At 37.4% G+C, this 16931-nt stretch overlaps 1 protein-coding gene across 11 annotated transcripts in view; it reads left to right on the top strand.

Moving 5' to 3' along the window:
• Nucleotides 1-16502, top strand: part of LOC109425677 (matrix metalloproteinase-14) — a 150839-nt gene extending 134337 nt beyond the window's left edge. For 9 of the 11 annotated variants that reach the window (XR_009997928.1, XM_062853036.1, XM_062853035.1 and 6 more), the window contains one exon: nt 15341-16502. Coding sequence is in view for 8 of the 11 variants with exons in the window: in XM_062853036.1 (XP_062709020.1) it covers nt 15341-15462 (122 nt within the window). In the remaining 3 variants the exon portion in view is untranslated. Of the gene's footprint in view, nt 1-14782; nt 15149-15340 lie in introns of all 11 variants that reach the window. The other 2 variants (XR_009997929.1, XR_009997927.1) reach the window with 1 other exon arrangement.
• The last annotated feature ends 429 nt before the right edge of the window (nt 16503-16931 follow it).

Here is a 16931-nt window from a genome sequence, read left to right as displayed (position 1 = left end):
AGGAAAATCCCGCAACTCTCGCAACAGTTCCATCAACAACTGTCTATCACCCTGAGAACAATTTGTCCGTTTGTTTTCCATACGTGTATGTTCTAAATTATCAACACATCGCCTCTGCCTGTCTTCGATGTTGCATAATCGCCATTTGTAGATTCCATTGAGAGTGACATTCCGAAAGATCATCCATCGTAGCTAAGCTCTCCGTTACCGATGCGGGGTAGCCCTCCTCCTACAACAGTGTGTGCATGACTAACCATTTACCAATCGCTGCTGACAGTGGATCAAACAAGCTCCGTCATCTAACTCTCGATTTTAAGACTTGTAGGTTTAAACGTGACTAAGTCGTGAATGATGCAACTGTTCCTAACATGTGCTCTAATAGCCCCATAAACTATTCCCTTAAAAAAACACTAATATGCCTAAAACAATGTGCTAACCTTCAATTTCTCATCGAAATTAACGAAAAAGAGTTGAGCTTCATTCAAAAATTTACCTCCAGAAAATAATAAAGCGAATCCTGCTTCTCACTTACAACAACTTTTGCCCAAACATATCTAAGCCATCAGTGGAAACGGATGCCAGCCAGCAAGAGGTCGGTTTCTCACCCAGGAAACCAAAAAAAAACGTACCACATAACACATACGATAGTGAACTGAAATCAAATCATTTCTGGTGGCTTTTTATTTATTTTAGATGATAAGAGGCACGACTAGCTTATATTGCACATTGCATCAATTGGCACTTTACTACTAATAGTTTTGTAGAGCATGGGTTTAACTGGAATGAGCACTCTTAAGCATAATTGAACACTTTCACACTAACACACTCTATGGGATATTGATTGTACCTATGATGTAAAATTATGCGGTTCTATTATTGGCATGGTAACTTACCGAATGGCTTAGGGTCACTAAACTATATAGAATTCCAAAACACCAATCCAAATATATGCGATTGGTCTCTATTCATTCATGGGTGACTAAGGAATTCGCTGTCCTATATCAGCCCTAATTAATGCTGTTAGTTGGATTGGTGATTGCTCGAGCTTCAGACTAATGTAAATGATAAGGAACTATTTATACGTGTCCACTTAACTAAGTATTCCCACATTTGCGCGGTCAACTTTCGTTGATCATGTAAGTATCCATGTTCTGTTTAAATCTTATAGCTCGCTTATTCTCATGGGAGATTCAGAATTCTTTTTTTTTCAATTTCTGCTGGAGTGATTTCGGAAATTCATCCACACCCGAGCTGAAGAAAAAAACTCAATAAAAGAATATTTTGATATGGAGATCAAAAACTGATATTGGTTTGTTTGATATAAGAGGTAAAAGTACTGGAAATAATAGCTAAAATTTACTCCTCGACCAACATCATCATAACAAATTTAGCTCTTTTGAGAGCTAACCAATAGCAGCGAGCTATTCGGTTGATCTTCAAATAGCAAATTTTGCTATTGGTCAGACGTCCTAGGAACATTTTTTTGCTATTTTCAGTACTTTTATCTCTTATATCAATCAAACCAATAGCACGTTTCGATCGTCCGTACTTGACCTCTGCCCGGGCATGCTTGCCCAAGTAAACAAAAGTTCCGCTCCCCATGACGGAATGCACCTTCAAGTTCCGCGAATGGAACTTTTTGGCTGCTTAAGATGCTAACAATGAGGCTTGCTGGAACTCCGCACACAAGTTGTTTAGCTTATAAAGTACCCTCTTATCCGAACTCCAGTGGGTGTTTTGAAGACTTCCAAGAGCTTCTGCTGGATTCTCCAGAGAAAAGAAATTCTTCAAGGTTATCTAGTGGTTATTCTCCAAGAGTTCCAGCAGGGACTTCTCCAGAAGTTCAATATGAGGGTCCTCTAGGAGTTCATACGAAAAATTATTCAGAAATTCCTTCTGGAAATCTCAATTCTGTCTAAGTTCCATCTCAAAATTCTGCAGTCTATTCAAAACATCTTCTGGGAATCCTTCAGAAGTTTTTTTTTTTCCCTCATCTGTAGAGCCTTTTAACCACTGCGTCCATTATTTAGGAATATTGTGGTATGACCCATATTTAATTTGGTGCTAGTCAAGTATCCTGTCACAATTGAGCTGTGATGGACAATGGTTGATGTAACACCTGATCCCAACTAGGCACAACTCGTTTTATAAAGTTTATTACCCTGTTGGGATTACTTCTCCAAATTTCCAAGGGCTCTAGAAACCCTTTACCAAATATCGCCAATCTGTGATGGTACAGCACTCCGCAGTTGCAGAGTAAATGCTCGGCAGTTTCGTTTTCCGTTTGACAGAAACGACACTCGGAGGATTGGATTTTTCCAATCTTACTTAGATGATATTTACTCGGGCAGTGGCAATAAGTTCCTTATGAAAATCTTTCAAAAGTTCCTCTTGGGAATCTTGCAGAACCTTTTTCTAGAAATCATTCGAAGGCTGTTTTTGTATTGCTCTAGAAGTTCCACCTGGAAATCCTCCAGGAGTTTCATCTGGAAACCCTAATGGAGGCTTCTGTAATTCCTGCAGGAGTTCTTTCTGAATATCCTCCGGAAGCTCTCGCTTCAAATCCTCCAGAAGTTTCTTGTGAAAATTCTTTAAATGTTCCTTCCAGGAGTTTTCCAGGAGTGTTTTTAGAGGAGCTCCGAGAATTCTCCAGAGCAGTTTTATTCCTCCAGAAGGTCTTTCTAGAGATCTTTCATGAGTTCCTTCTGAGAATCCTGCACGCCTTCTGCGAATATGTACTTCTAGGATTCCATCTGGAAATTATCTTGGAGTTTTTTAGGGAATCCTCCAAAAAATCCTTCTGGGAGCCCTCTTGAAGTTCATCCTAGAAATCTTCCATGCGTTCTTTCTGAGAATCCATCGAAATTTTCTTGTAAAAGTTCTCCTAAAGCCCCTTCTGAAAATACTTCAGAAGTTTCTCTTGAGAATATTCCAGGAGCTCTTTCTAGGAATCTTTCAGTAGCTTCTTGCGAGGATCCTCCGAACGCTGTTTTTGTATTCTTCCAGGAGTTCTACTTGGAAATCCTACAGGAGGTTCTTCTGGAAATCCTAATGGAGTTCATTCTTGAAATCCGGCAGAAGTTTTATCTGAATAGCCTCCGTAAGCTTTTACCTAAAATCATTCTGATGTTTCTTGGAAAAATTCTTTAGAAGCTCCTCTTTGGAAATTTTTCAAAAGTGCTACTTATAGGCACTCTTTGCGAGAATTTTGAATGATTTGTTTTATTTTTCCAGGAATTCCTCCTGGGAATTCTTCAAGGTTTTCATCTGACAATCCTCTAAGAAGTTCCTTCTAGGAACCTTCAGGAGTTCCTTCTGGAAATCCTGCAATACTACCTACTGGGAGTCCTTCAAGTATTCCATCTGGAAATCATCCAAGAGTTTCTTTAGGGAATTCTCAAAAAAATCCTTCTTAGAGCCCTCATGGAGTTCATTCTAGAAAGCTTCCAGGAATTCTTTCTGAGAATATTTCAAAAATTCCTTTGAAAAATCCTCATGGAGTTTGTTGTGAAAAACCTTCAGAAGTTCCTCTTGGGAGTCTTCCAGAAGCCCTTTTCTCCGATTTTTCCAGCAGCTTCTTGAAAGAATCCTCCGAAATCTGTTTTTGTATTCCTGCAAAAGTTTTGTCTGGGAATCTGAAAAAAAAAATGCTTTTGGGAATCCTGCAGGAGTTTCTTCTCGGAATCCTTCCAGCATTCCATCTGGAAATCCACCGGGAGTCCCTTCTGGAAGTGTTCCAAAATTGTCTTCTGTTAATCCTAATGGAGTTCATTCCAGAAATCCTGTAGGAGTTCATTCTGAATCTCCTTTGGAAGCTCAATCATAAAATCTTTTAGTGGTTTCTTGGTAAAGTTCTTCAAACTTCTGAAGTCCTCCTTAGAATTTTCCATGAGTTCTTTCTAGAAATCTAAAAATAGATCCATGCGAGATTCGAAAATCTCTTTTTATTCCCCGGGAGCTCCTCCTGGAAATCCTTTGAGGTTTTCATCTGGAATCCTTCAGAAGTTCCCCCTGGGAACCCTGCAAGACTGCCTTCTGGGAATTCTTCAGGGATTCCATCTGAAATTCATCCAGGAGTTTCTTTAAGGAATCATCCTAAAATCTTGGTGCCCTCATGGAGTTCATTCTAGAAATCTTCTCCTTCTGAGAATCCTTCAAAAATGCATGCTATAAGTCCTACTGAAGTTCCTTGTGCAAATCCTTCAGAAGTTCCTCTTCGGAATCTTCCAGGAGCTCCTTCTAGGAATCTTCCAGCAGCTTCTTGAGAGAATCCTCCGAAATATGCTATTGTATTTCTGCAAAAGTTCTGTTTGGGAATATAAATAAACCTTCTGATAATCCTGCAGGACATCCTTCCGAGAATCCTAAAGGCATTCCATCTGCCTGAGTAGCACACATGTTCTTCAAAAGTACATGTAACTGTTGTACTGAACTGAATTTGGTCGTATAGGAGTTACAAATGCAATTCTAGAGCATGTGTGCTACTAAGGTGGAAACCCTCCAGGAGTCCCTGCCAGAAGTCCTCCAGAATTTTCTTCTGGAAGTCGTAAAGAAGTTCTTTCTGAAAATCCTGTATCTTTCTGAATATCCATCGAAGGTCTTACTTCAAATCCTCCAAATATATCTTGTGAAAATTCTTTGAAAATTCCTCTTTGCAATTTTCCAGGAGTGCCCTTACAGGAGCTCCTTGCGAGAATCATTCAGAGCTATTTTTCATTTCTCCAGGAGTTCTTCCGGGGAATCCGGAGTTCTTTCTGAGTATCCTGCAGGACTGCCTTTTATAAACCCTTCAAGGATTTCATCTGGAAATCCTCCAAAAGTTTGTTTGGAGAATCATTTAAAAAATCATTCTGGGAGCCCTCCCAGAAGTTCATTCTAGAAATCTTCCAGGAGTTTCATTCTGGGAATCCTTCAGAAATCCCCTATAAAAGTCCTCTTAGAGTTCCTAATTAAAACCCTTCGAAAGTTCCACTTATGAAGCTTTCAGGAAAACTTTCTAGTAATCTTCCAGCAGCTTCTCGAGAGAATCCTCTAAAAGCTGGTTTAGGACTCCTCCAGGACTTCTGTATGGGAATCTTAAAATATCCCTTCAGGAATCCCAGGCCCGGATTAAGGATTGTGGGGGGCCGGGGCCCGAGGGGATGTGGAGGCCCTTCGGAGAGATGACCAAAAATGTTTTTCCTTATTTTCAGTACAGTACTTGAGTAATATGAAAAATAAAGCTAGTGTTAGCAACCAAAAAAGGTTTTTCTGGGGGCCCCCAAAATGTGGGGGCCCGGGGCCCGGGCCCCCCCCCCCCGGCCCCCCCTTAGATCCGGCCCTGAGGAGTCCTCAGGGCATCTTTTCGGAAATTCGTCAAGGATTCCATCTGGAAATCCTACAAGAACTCCTGCTGGAAGTCCACCAGGAGTTACTTCGGGAAATCCTATAGGATTTTCTTCTGGAAATCTTCTTTGATTTTCTCCTTAAACACGCCAACAGTATTTTTTTCTGGAAGTTCAAATGGAGCTTATTCTTGAAATTATGGATATTTCTGAAAATTCTCCTCTTTAAAAAAAATCTTTAGAAATTCCTCTTTGGAATTTTCCAAGAGTCCTTTCTATGAATCACTTTTTGGATTCGAGTGTGATAGATTTTAGCTTGAAAATGGCTCTTCCAGTCTTGACAAAATTTAAATACAGCTATTTAATCTTGTCCGACGTTTCGGTCTCATTTAGGACCTTCTTCCTAAATGAGACCGAAACGTCAGACAAGATTAAATAGCTGTATTTAAATTTTGTCAAGACTGGAAGAGCCATTTTCAAGCTTTCTATGAATCTTCCAGCAGGTTCTAGTAAGAACCATTCCAAAACTGTTTTTGGATTGCCATAGTTTTTCCGTTTGGGAATCTTAAAAAAATGCTCAATCTTCCAGGACTTCCTTCCGGAAATGTGTTGTGGAAATTCTGCAGAAATTTATCTTTGGAATTTTCCTGGAGTTCTTTCTAGGAATCTTCTAGGAGTATCTTCTGGGAATCCTGCAGAGCTGCCTTCTAGGAATCCATTAAGGATTCCATCTGGAAACCCGCCCGAAGTTTCATTGGGAAATCCTCCATATGTTCCTTTTGAGGATCATCCAGGAGTTTTTTTTCTGGAAATCCTCCAGGAATTCTGGAAATCATCCCGGTGTTTATTTTCGGATTCCTCCAGGCTCTCTTTCGGAGAACCTTCAGAAGAAAACTTCTGGATAAATCTCCAGATCGAATTCCCCATAAGAAATTCCCCGAGGAATCCTAGACTAAACTCTTGTAGGCATCCTTAACCTCTCAGGACGCGCGCCATCAAGCAGTTGAAACTCCACCGCGCTCGCGTTGTATACGACGAGCGAAGTTTTTTGGTAGTGTTGTATTTTTTTACAACAGCGCGCGCCAGAAGGGTTAAAATAAAAAAATAATAATTTTAAAAAATAAAGGAATACGAAAAAAATTAAAACTAAGCAATTGCGGTTCCCCAATAGAAATGTTTAAAGGATTGCCGAGAGGCAATGGCTGGATCAATTACACAGACTAATTCAACATCTCAATGTACCGTAAACCGGGGTCAAATTGATCTTCGGGTCGAAATTGATCAGACGTTTTTACGTTAGAAAAATCATATTTTTATTAGTTTCCTTTTAATTATCGTGCTGTTGGAATCTGATACTCAATGTTTTTTGTAAGGAAACTATTCAAAAAATGCTTTACCTACTTGAAAAACGACTGATCAATTTCAACCCGGAGATCAATTTGACCCCGGTTTACGGTACCGAAAAGATTAATTTTGTCTGTGCATTCGGGTACCCAATAATATTCATGACCGTGTATTTTTTTTTAGTGGTCAACCCAGGAATCCCCAAAGCATCTGGAGGATTTCTCATCAAACATATCTGAAAGAATGCTCAGAATCCTGGGTAAATAGAGCTTGCTGACGTTTATTCACCTTTCTCTTTCAAACCTGCAGGCGAAATAGGATTTGTTGTCATCAGGAAAGGTTTCCCGATGAAAACAAATCCCATCCCGCCTGCATGCTTGAAAGAGAGAGGTGAATAAACGTCAGCAAGCTCTATAGACCGATAGAGTTAAATCCCGAGCCGAGATGGTTTATGTTTATGTAGCTTTTAGTAAAACTCATAAATGGTTTGGAGTTTGGGTTTAAAGATTTTTTTTTCAATTTTGTTCCTTCTACTGTTTTTAAGAAACTCGTTCTGAGAGCTCAGCGAGCATTCTGCTTACGATTTGTCAAGTAATTCTAACTGGAGTTTAACCCTCGAGCGATCCCGCTGTTGTATTTTGTACAACACGTTGAAAAAATCTCGCTTTTTGTACTCAGCATTAGCGTGGTGCTGGTAAGGGTGGCCAACCGCGCGACTGCCGGAATGTTAAATAAGTCTTTACTCTGTACTTTTCCCTATAATTAGTGCTGTTTTCCGTGATTCCTTCTGGAATTACTTCAGATGTATCTGAGATTTCTCCAAATTTTAAAAAAAAAAGAGATTTTTAAATCAGCTGCCTCTGGGATTTTTCAAGGAATGCTTCTGCAACTGCTCTAGATATTTCATCTTAGATTCCTGCAAAACCCCTACTCTCTGGAGAATTTTAATTCTCAAGGATCTCTTTTTAGGATTTCCACTTTTCCACTCCAAAACTTTGTCTGGGATCGTAAACCGGGGTCAAATTGATCCCCGGGTCGAAATTGATCAGACGTTTTTTCATTGGATAAAGTATACTTAAAATATTTTTGATGCAAATCTATTGAACAGCACAATACATAAAAAGAAACTATGTAAAATATGCTCAATCTAACAGAAAAACGTCTGATCGATTTCGACCTGAAGAACAATTTGACCCCAGTTTACGGGACTCATTTAGCAGATCCTTCTCTTATGATAAAAGTAGCAAATTGAGAAACACCAGAAGACACTCATAACCTTCATGAAAAATTGTAAAACGAATTTCTTGAGGGATCTCGGAAAGAATTCCTCGAAGAATCTGTGGAGAAAATTCCTGGGTCAAATAAAAAGTTTTTCCAGATTTTTAGTAGTTTTTTTAGAAAATATTTCCTGAAATTCTTCCAGGGTTTTTTTTTATAAATTCCCCTGCAATTCCTTCAACTTCTCATCATATTGCTCCTTTAATTGTGTGTCCAAGGAAATCTTCTATGGATTTCATTCAAAATTAATCCATGGATTCCTTCAGAAATTACTCCAGGAATGCGGTTTTGAAATTTATCCAGGATTGTATTAGAAACTTCCCCGGAGATTTTTTTTTTTCTTAGAAATTCTGCCACGGGTTATTTAATGAATGTTTCCTGGGCTTCCTTCAGCTATTGACTGATGGATTTCTCCATATATTCCATCAAGAATTATATAAGATATAAAATTTCTATTGATTCCTTCTGAAGCTCCACCAGGAATTACTTAAGCAATCCTTCTAGGGATTTGTTTGGAAAATAATCGGAAAAAACTTTAAGGATTCTTTCATAACTTTTATAGGTATTTCTTTAGAAATTCTTTAAAAGATTCTTTAGTGAATTCTTCCAGCGGTTTCTTCAGGAAATTTTCCGAATGTTCCTTCAGAAACTCGTTTAGGTATTTCTTCTTCAGTCCACCAGAAATTTGTTCAGGAATTGCTCTGGGAATTCCATTGAAGATTTTTACATAAATGTATCCAGAATTCCCTTCAAGGATATATTTATAAAATCCTCCAAAGATTCTTGCATTACCACTTTCAGTTGTTTAGGCAGTAATTCTTCCAAAGATTCCTAGCCTGAAGTCTCCACTAAACAGAAATATCTCACCTTTATTCCGGACAGATGAATCATGACAAGAAAAATTTGTCGCCATTTGCAAGGAGAGCAGCAGTGTTGAACATTTCTGTTACATTTTCTCTTTCTGGCAGCAAAATTGCAAGACATTTCTCTCTAGTGGAGACGTGGGATAAAGGAGCTCATACAGGAATTTGTTCTGGATTCCATCCAGGTATTCCTGAAATTTATACTACACTTCCTCTAAGAAAAACTACAATAATTCATCCAAGGATTCTTTACGAAACTTTATCAAAAACATTTCTTAGGACTTTCTACGGAATTTTCATTATAAATTTCTTAAGCAAGGATGGAAGAAAATCACTTCAAGCGATAAATGATACAGGATACGAATAATCCAAGATAGCCTTGTTCTTGCAGTAGCATGATGCCGACGCCTCACACCGTACTCGTATCACAGAGCAATCAAAGCATCTGATGCACGCTTTATCGCGTGATGACCCGTTATCGCAGTGGTGCTCATCCTGCGGCCCTCCAAGCCTTAAGATGCGGCCCGCGGAGTACTTCACGAATCGAAATTTTCGAACGATTATTTGAAATAACTCGTTAAATTTATTAAGAAATCAAACAAAAAACAAACAAAAATGCTGAAAACAAATTAAATGATAAATAAACAAAAAGAACAATCCGTTCTGGTAAGATTTGAAATCGCAACTCCAAAATATTTCGGCATTTCAGCTAAGTCGCGAAGCCAGCTTATAGTTATTTATAAGTGGTACGAATCAAATGAAAGTTTGTTAAAAATGTAATCTTGAATCATTTTAAAAATTAGTTGCAGTTTTTAAGCGTAGTCAATGCAACGCTGAGCAAATATTTCACATTTCGCCTTTCCGAAGAATATAAAAACACAATGCTCTTTTGGGGAAACTTTTGGATACATTTTTGGAGAAGCTCCAAGAAGCATTATTGGAGAAAATTTTTAAGCAACTTTAAACGAAATATATGGAGAAACTCAAATTATCCTGGAGAAAATAAACCTGAAGAAACTCAATGAGAAAGTTGTGACGATACTGCATGGAAATTTTAGAAACATCTCCTAGAAAAATGTTCTAAGTGCCACTCTAACAGAAAATTCTTAAACAACTTCAGAATAAATTCCTCGAGCAACAAGAAGAGAATTTTCAGGAGTAACTACAAACAAGATTCCAGGACCAACTGCATCAAGACACAAAAGATGCCTAGAACTCGTGAGGAAAATTTGAATAATAAGTTTGAAGCAACTTATGCAGCAACTGATAATGTTGAACAAACTTCCAGATACAATTGTCAAAAATCTAATTTTTGAAGAAATTTAATGATGAAGTATCTCATCAACTTTAGAAGAGACTTATGGAAAGAATTTACTAAAATCTTCAAAAACTCCTGTAAAATTTTCGGAAAGATCCGAAAGCTATTCTAGGAGAAATCTTTGGAAACGATTAATAAGGAATTCCTGAAGTAACTTCAGGGCAGTTCCAAAGGTAAATCTAAGAGGAGTTCCTGGAGGTGTTCCAAAAGAATTCTAGAAAACTTAAAGAAACTTCAAGAAATTTCTCGAAACCCTTCTGGAGCAACTCCACAAGAAATTTCAGTAGAAAATTCAGCAAACCTTTTTGGAGCGATTCAAAAGAAATTCTTGTAAAAGCTCCTTGAAGTGGCTTCAAGGCAATTCTAGGGGCAACTTCTAAATTATTTGTTTGCATTTCAATTTGAAGCTCAAACGTTTTTCTCAACCAAATTTATTAATCTAAATTGAACTTCACAAAGGGCAATAGATTATAAAGTTTGACCCTTACACAAGTTCTGAACAGTTCAGATTTTTAAAAAATATGCTTTAGAATTGTCCTTTTTGTTGTTTTTGTGCATCGATGTTTTATGCGGCCCGCAGATCGATCGCGAATTGCAAATTTGGCCCGCGGTATCCTCCAACCTGAGCACCACTGCGTTATCGGATCATGTTACAAGTCGTGATAAATTTTATTCATCACAATTTAGGCCACTTATGTACCCGTAAACCGCATTCATTATTATAAATAATACATTCATAAGCATATCTTGAAGTTAAATAAGTGAGAATGCTCAAAAAGTGAATGAAATCGCGAATTTATCATTTCAACTTTATGATAGCGATCGCATCGCGCCCGCACATGCCGAGCTAATCATTCTTCTCGGACCGTAGTTTGTTATGATGCTTGACGACAAAATGTTATCGTTGTTTCTATGATCGCACGATGCCTTTCAACCGCGACACATTCGAAATCTAATCATGATCACTAGATTTCCATCCTTGTTCTTAAGAGCTTTTTTTTCAGAAATCGTTCACATGTTTCTCTAGGAAAACTTTCAGAAAACCCTTCAAAAATTTAATTAAAGGATTTCTGCAGGAATTATCCTACAAATCCTTGTTTTTTTTCAGGGTACTTCAGAAACTCATCCTTGAATTCTTTCAAAAATTTTCCTGGGATTTCTTCGGATATTCCTCTAGAGTTTTAGTCAAATCTACTTTCCAAGGCTTCTATAGAAATTTTACCGATAATTTTTCAGAAATTTCTTCAGGGTTTCTTTCGCAAATTCCCGCTGGAATTCTCCTTAAAATTCGTTTGAGAACTTATTGTTATCTCCAGAAAATCTTCGAAATTTCAGAAATTTCAGCTAGCAAAAGCTCCTCAATGGAGTTTTTTTTTCTGATTTTTTCTAAAATTTTCTATACAAATCCTTCTGGGATGTCTTTAGGGATCCCTGCATAATTTCTTCAGATATTCCTCCTGGAATTTTTCAGATGTTCTTCCTAAAATTACACCATCAATACTAAAGAATTCTTCAAGAAATACCTGGAGAATATTTTCTATAAATTTCTTTAAAAACTGGAGATGCCTTTGGAAACTCCGAGAAGAAAATCTTGGAAAATTTATGGAGCCTTTTCTGCAAAATAATACCTGCAGCAATATCTTAAGTTATGTCCTAAACAATTTCAGCATGAATACCTGAAATAATACTAAGAAGATTACCTGAAGAAACATTTTAAAATAGCTTCTTACTTCTCTGACAGAAATTTTGTGATACTTTAGGTTATTCCTAGAATATTTCGAAGGGATTTCTGCAATCAATTTCTAAGGTTTGTATGAAAGAATATCTGAAGGAATCCTTAGAAGAACTACTGGAGATACCTTTGAAGAAATTCAAAGGTAAAATTATTATACCATTTCTGAAGAAATTTCCTGGGGAAATTCTTTGGAGTTCCTTAGGGGAATCTTCGAAGTAAGCACATGACCATCACGCCGAGGACCTGGGATTGAATCGCACTCCCGATAAATTCGCAAGATGTGAGTTCTTCCTTCAGGAAGTAAAGCGAGGGTCCCGAGATGAACTAGCCTAGGGTTAAAAGCTCGTTAATACAGATAAAAAAATTAAATAATACCTGGAAGAGCTGCAGAACCCTCTGCTGGTATTCATAGAAAATTTCTTTAAAAAAACGTGAAATGCGAATGAAAAGATTCTGGAGTACTTTCTGCTACAATTATTGAGATTTTTTTTTATTTGATAAAAATAAATAAATCCAAATGTCTGAAATAAAGAACTTTCAGAAGAATGTCTTGAAGTTTCTACAAGAATTTTAAAATACATGCCCAAGAAACCACTTGAATAAATGTAAGTTCTGGAGAAAATCAAGCTGTAATTTCTAAAAAAATATCTGGAAAAGTTTTAGAATTTCTAAAAAAAAACCTTGGTGGAATTTGTGAAAAAATCTCCAGATATTTGAGAAATTAATTCTCCTGGAATTGCGCATCTATGCATCTATGCTGGAATGCATAGATAATTCATAGATATATTTGCAGACATCCCAATGAAAAACTCCTGGAAAAAAATCTCGATGTATTTCTGAAGAAATTCCTCAAAAAAGTTAGAAGAAACCCATTAGGAAATACCAGCATGAACTTATGTAGCGATCCTTGAAGAAAATTCCTACAGTATCCCTTAAGGAATCCCAGGAGGTTTTTCTGATGAAACCCAGCGACCAGTTTCAGGATAAATCTTTTGAGAAATTACTTGATAAACTGCCGAAGATGCACCAGGATAAAATCCTGTGGAAATTCCTGAAATAATCTCTGAAGGAATCCCTCGAGTAATTTTCAAAAAAAAAAATCCACAGACAGAGATGCATTCTGAAAGGATAGTAAGAAGAATGTTTAGAATTCTTGCTTAAATAATTGTAAGAAATCCTGTGCGAATCTCTTTTATGTAAACATTTCAGAAATTTTTTTAATAAAACCTAAAAGAATCCTCAAAAGGCGATGTCCCTAGGGTTAATCCTTGGTAATTTCTTAGAAACTTTGAGAAGAATTCTTGCTGAACTCATAAAAGGAATTCCAACAAGGACATCGATAATTAAAGTAAAATTTCGTGGAATAATAGGGCATGGATGGGTTTTCTTGGGGACGTACCGCGATTTCGGGTGAAATTGATCAGTGGGGTGGAATTGATCGACGAGAGGTCCATTTTTATTTGTTAAAAATAACGCTTTAAACTTCAAACAATTTGTGGAAAATGGCCATCACCTTGTTCAAGGGTTATTGGATGATGAGTTTACATGTTTTACAGCCAATTAGATACATATTTCGGTATTAAGTCAATATTTTCCAAAACTGCGTGTTAGGCGATCTTCATAGACACTTCCAAACTTTTGTTACCGTAGTTGTATCACACATGTAATGAATATTCGAATGAATGTTTATAGCTGCCAAATGTTCGCTAAACCCATTTCGTCATCGAAGTTCTATAAATATTATAATTTATGCATGCAATTGCACTTTTTCAGAAGTACAATATTGATACACAGAATTAGTGAGAAAATTGCATACTTTTAGGCGTTTTCTTTCGATTTATTAAACATTAAACTTAAATAAAATTAAATATTTAGTAAACTTGTAACAGTTTTGTATAGCTTTTCGCATTCTAGGGTGGTTAATTTAGATGGTAAAGCTATTTTCAGCATTTACAAAGGCATTTCACTGACTGATCAATTTCACCCCGAAAGTAAAATTTTTGATTTTTTGTTTAAAATGATATTTATTATAATAAAATGATTTGCTGTAAAAGTTTCAACCTCGTTAAATGACGAAAACCATGGTCGTACTTGTTTTAAAACATTGAATTTAATCATATCGACCAACATTTAAAAATTAGACGCAAAAAACTGCGAAAAGTGATCAATTTCACCCGAAATCACGGTACCAGTATAGGGGCACTGATATTTGTAAACCTTGAAGTAATGACCACTGATTTGACCATGATTGCACTGCTCTTCGGAAAAGTTCTAGAAAATTGTTTAGGGACACAAATATCATGAAATTTGCATTGAGTTACGGACTTCAAATTTTGACATGGTTGTTTTTAGCTTTAACGATAGCTTTAACGATGCAATCCTTTTTGATTTTTAATTTTTACAAAACTAGGGACGGACTAAGGTTCATTTAGACACAACGGTCACTTCACACAGTTTGGAATTACCCGAATAAAGAAGAAATGAAAAATTCTTCTTCTATTTTCTTTTCCCTTCCGTTACAGAATATCATACTTTTCATTTTCCACCTGTAGTTAGTAGTTAGTCATGCACGAACAAATTCAACACATCTACACAACTACACTTTGCACGCTTACACTTCAGTACAAGATCCTTTCTTCACCGGCAGAATGCAAAAAAAAAATATTGCACGCGTTTTTCCCAGGCTGACATTTCCATCATGGATATGCTATCACTATCTGGACTATTCAGTGCAAAATCTTAGCACCTATTATGCATACACTATTCCTATTGGCATGGTATGGTAGCTTTTGGGGTAGTTTGACGCGTTTGGATGCACCCTTTAGTAAGAAAACCCGATCGAACAAAAGTTCCGGTTTTTGTTTTAATTAACGCCGTTTTTCTTTTCCCCAAACCGTTTCTTTTCTTCCGTTCATTCTAGCATGATGAAAGTTTTCTACCGAAACTCATACACAGCTTCCATCCGCCGCCAGTAGTGGCGCTTTTGTTTCGTTATCAGTTTAGAGTCTCGCTTCTGTTCCGTTATGATTATGTATTGTAGAGGAAATTATCGAAACAAAAAAAAAAAAAATACGAGCGGAAATGTTTGGCCATTTTCATTCTGTAACGCGTGAGCATTCCGGACGATTCAGGGTGGCCAAAACTATGCTCGTAAGATTGTTTTTAAGTTCGGATGCAGACAAGACACAACCACCACACCAACAGACAAACACCCCACTCTATGGCCAACAACCATCGAAGACTGCAGCCCAGCCAATTTTATTTAGTAGCAATTATGCGAAGAGATGTAGGTTTTTGCCTCCAGCTGATGGGTTTTAAGTATATTATTTACGATTGATGTTTCCATTGATTTTTGCTGAGTTTTGTTAAGCTTTGCCAAGAAAAAATACAGTGTGCAGCACTTTTTGAAAACACGTTCAATCCCTTCAGTACCAAAAAGCTAATCCAAGTCTCTTTTCATCACGCCGGAAAAAAACAGCCGGTACCGACGAGCGACCTGCCGGCGACGACTACAACCGAGGAAGTGGGGCGAGCTCCATCTGGACCAACGTCAGTATTATCCTGTTCTCAGCACTGCTAGGGCTCGCACTGAACTTCTAATCAGCCTGAGTCGGAGCGCGCGAGGTTTGCGTTCGTCATTTGTTACCAGTTCGCTTCCGAGGAGTAAGTTCAGCGATCGAGTGATTGAGATTTTGTGAGTTCGAGAAGGGAAAGAAACTATGCCCAATTCAACCGACCAGCCCCCCATGTGAGAACGAGAAATAACATACGTAGCAACAGCAGAAGCAGCAGACGATGAGTTTTGCGTCAGTAAATTGATCTCACAATTTGTTCCGAGCGCAGTGCAAACAACTATACACACTATTTCGAGCCAGTGACCCAGCCAGATCCCTTCTCCGAGGGAGCCTTAAATGGAAACCCCTCCATCTGGACCCTTGAGCAGTAACAGTAAAACACGTCGTGATACAAAGAACTTATGAATATTTTTTTCTGAACCAGTGTGTTCCAGCAAACGCACAAGCAACTGAATCGATTTTCTTAGTTTCAGTATACAAAGTCTATTCTACATGTTAATATTTTTTGTTCCAATTCAACCACCATAGGATTTCCAATTGGTTTTCTGCTATAACAAAGAAACACAAATATTTCAGTCAAAGTCATTACCATAAGAGCCTTAAGATTTTTAATTAGGGATTTACAACATAAAACTTCGAATGATACGAGTGAAGAGAAAACAGTAAACGGTGCCTTTTATCGACCTTGTAAATAACCATTTTAACTAAAGTAATTCTAAACGGAAGAAAAACGTACTAAAACGCAATCTGAAAGATTGTAATGCAATGTGAAGGGAGAAGTAGCATTCTACCGATTGTTGATTGTTAGTTATCATTTTTCCTATGCCTTCAAAAAAAATCAAACACACTTTTTGTTATCCAATTTTAATGATAAAAGGAAATTTCAAACTTACCATATCTTCGTGCATTTCTCTTCAAATCAAAGTGAACTTGAATGCCTTCATTATGTGTATCATTGCAGAATTAGGTGAATTTATTATCATAATATGAAAATTTTGTACATATTTATTGCGAATAGACTTAGGATTAAACGGAAAGTATAATGAGAAACGGAAAACAAAACAATTCACTGTTTATTTTGTCATATTGCATCTGTATGATCCGAAATCTGCTCAAACGGGTAAGTACATTAAAACCTCCATTCACGCCCAAAAGCGGGGAGCGTGAATTAAATCAGGTCCTACAACAAATGTGTTATTTGTGTAAACACGATTCGGTTCATAAAGTTAAATTTGAACATCGATATTACAACAGGGCAATTTACTGAACAGCGTAAACCGCTGATTAAACATCTTCCTGATTAAACGTCGCGATCACCAACGCAGTCTTTGATTATTTCATTCGCAAATTCATGAAACATTTCAATAATCAGATAATCATTACTTACCTTACCGGTCAGGCTAAGGCCGGGGTGGCCTCTACTGTACATAGTAGCCGCCTCCATTCCACTCGATCCATGGATGTTTGTCTCCAGTTCCGCACTCTGCGTAGGGT

Source organism: Aedes albopictus, chromosome 2 (genome assembly GCF_035046485.1).
Source record: "Aedes albopictus strain Foshan chromosome 2, AalbF5, whole genome shotgun sequence".
NCBI classification, from domain to species: Eukaryota; Metazoa; Arthropoda; class Insecta; order Diptera; family Culicidae; genus Aedes; species Aedes albopictus.
This window is presented reverse-complemented; position numbering and strand designations above follow the sequence as displayed.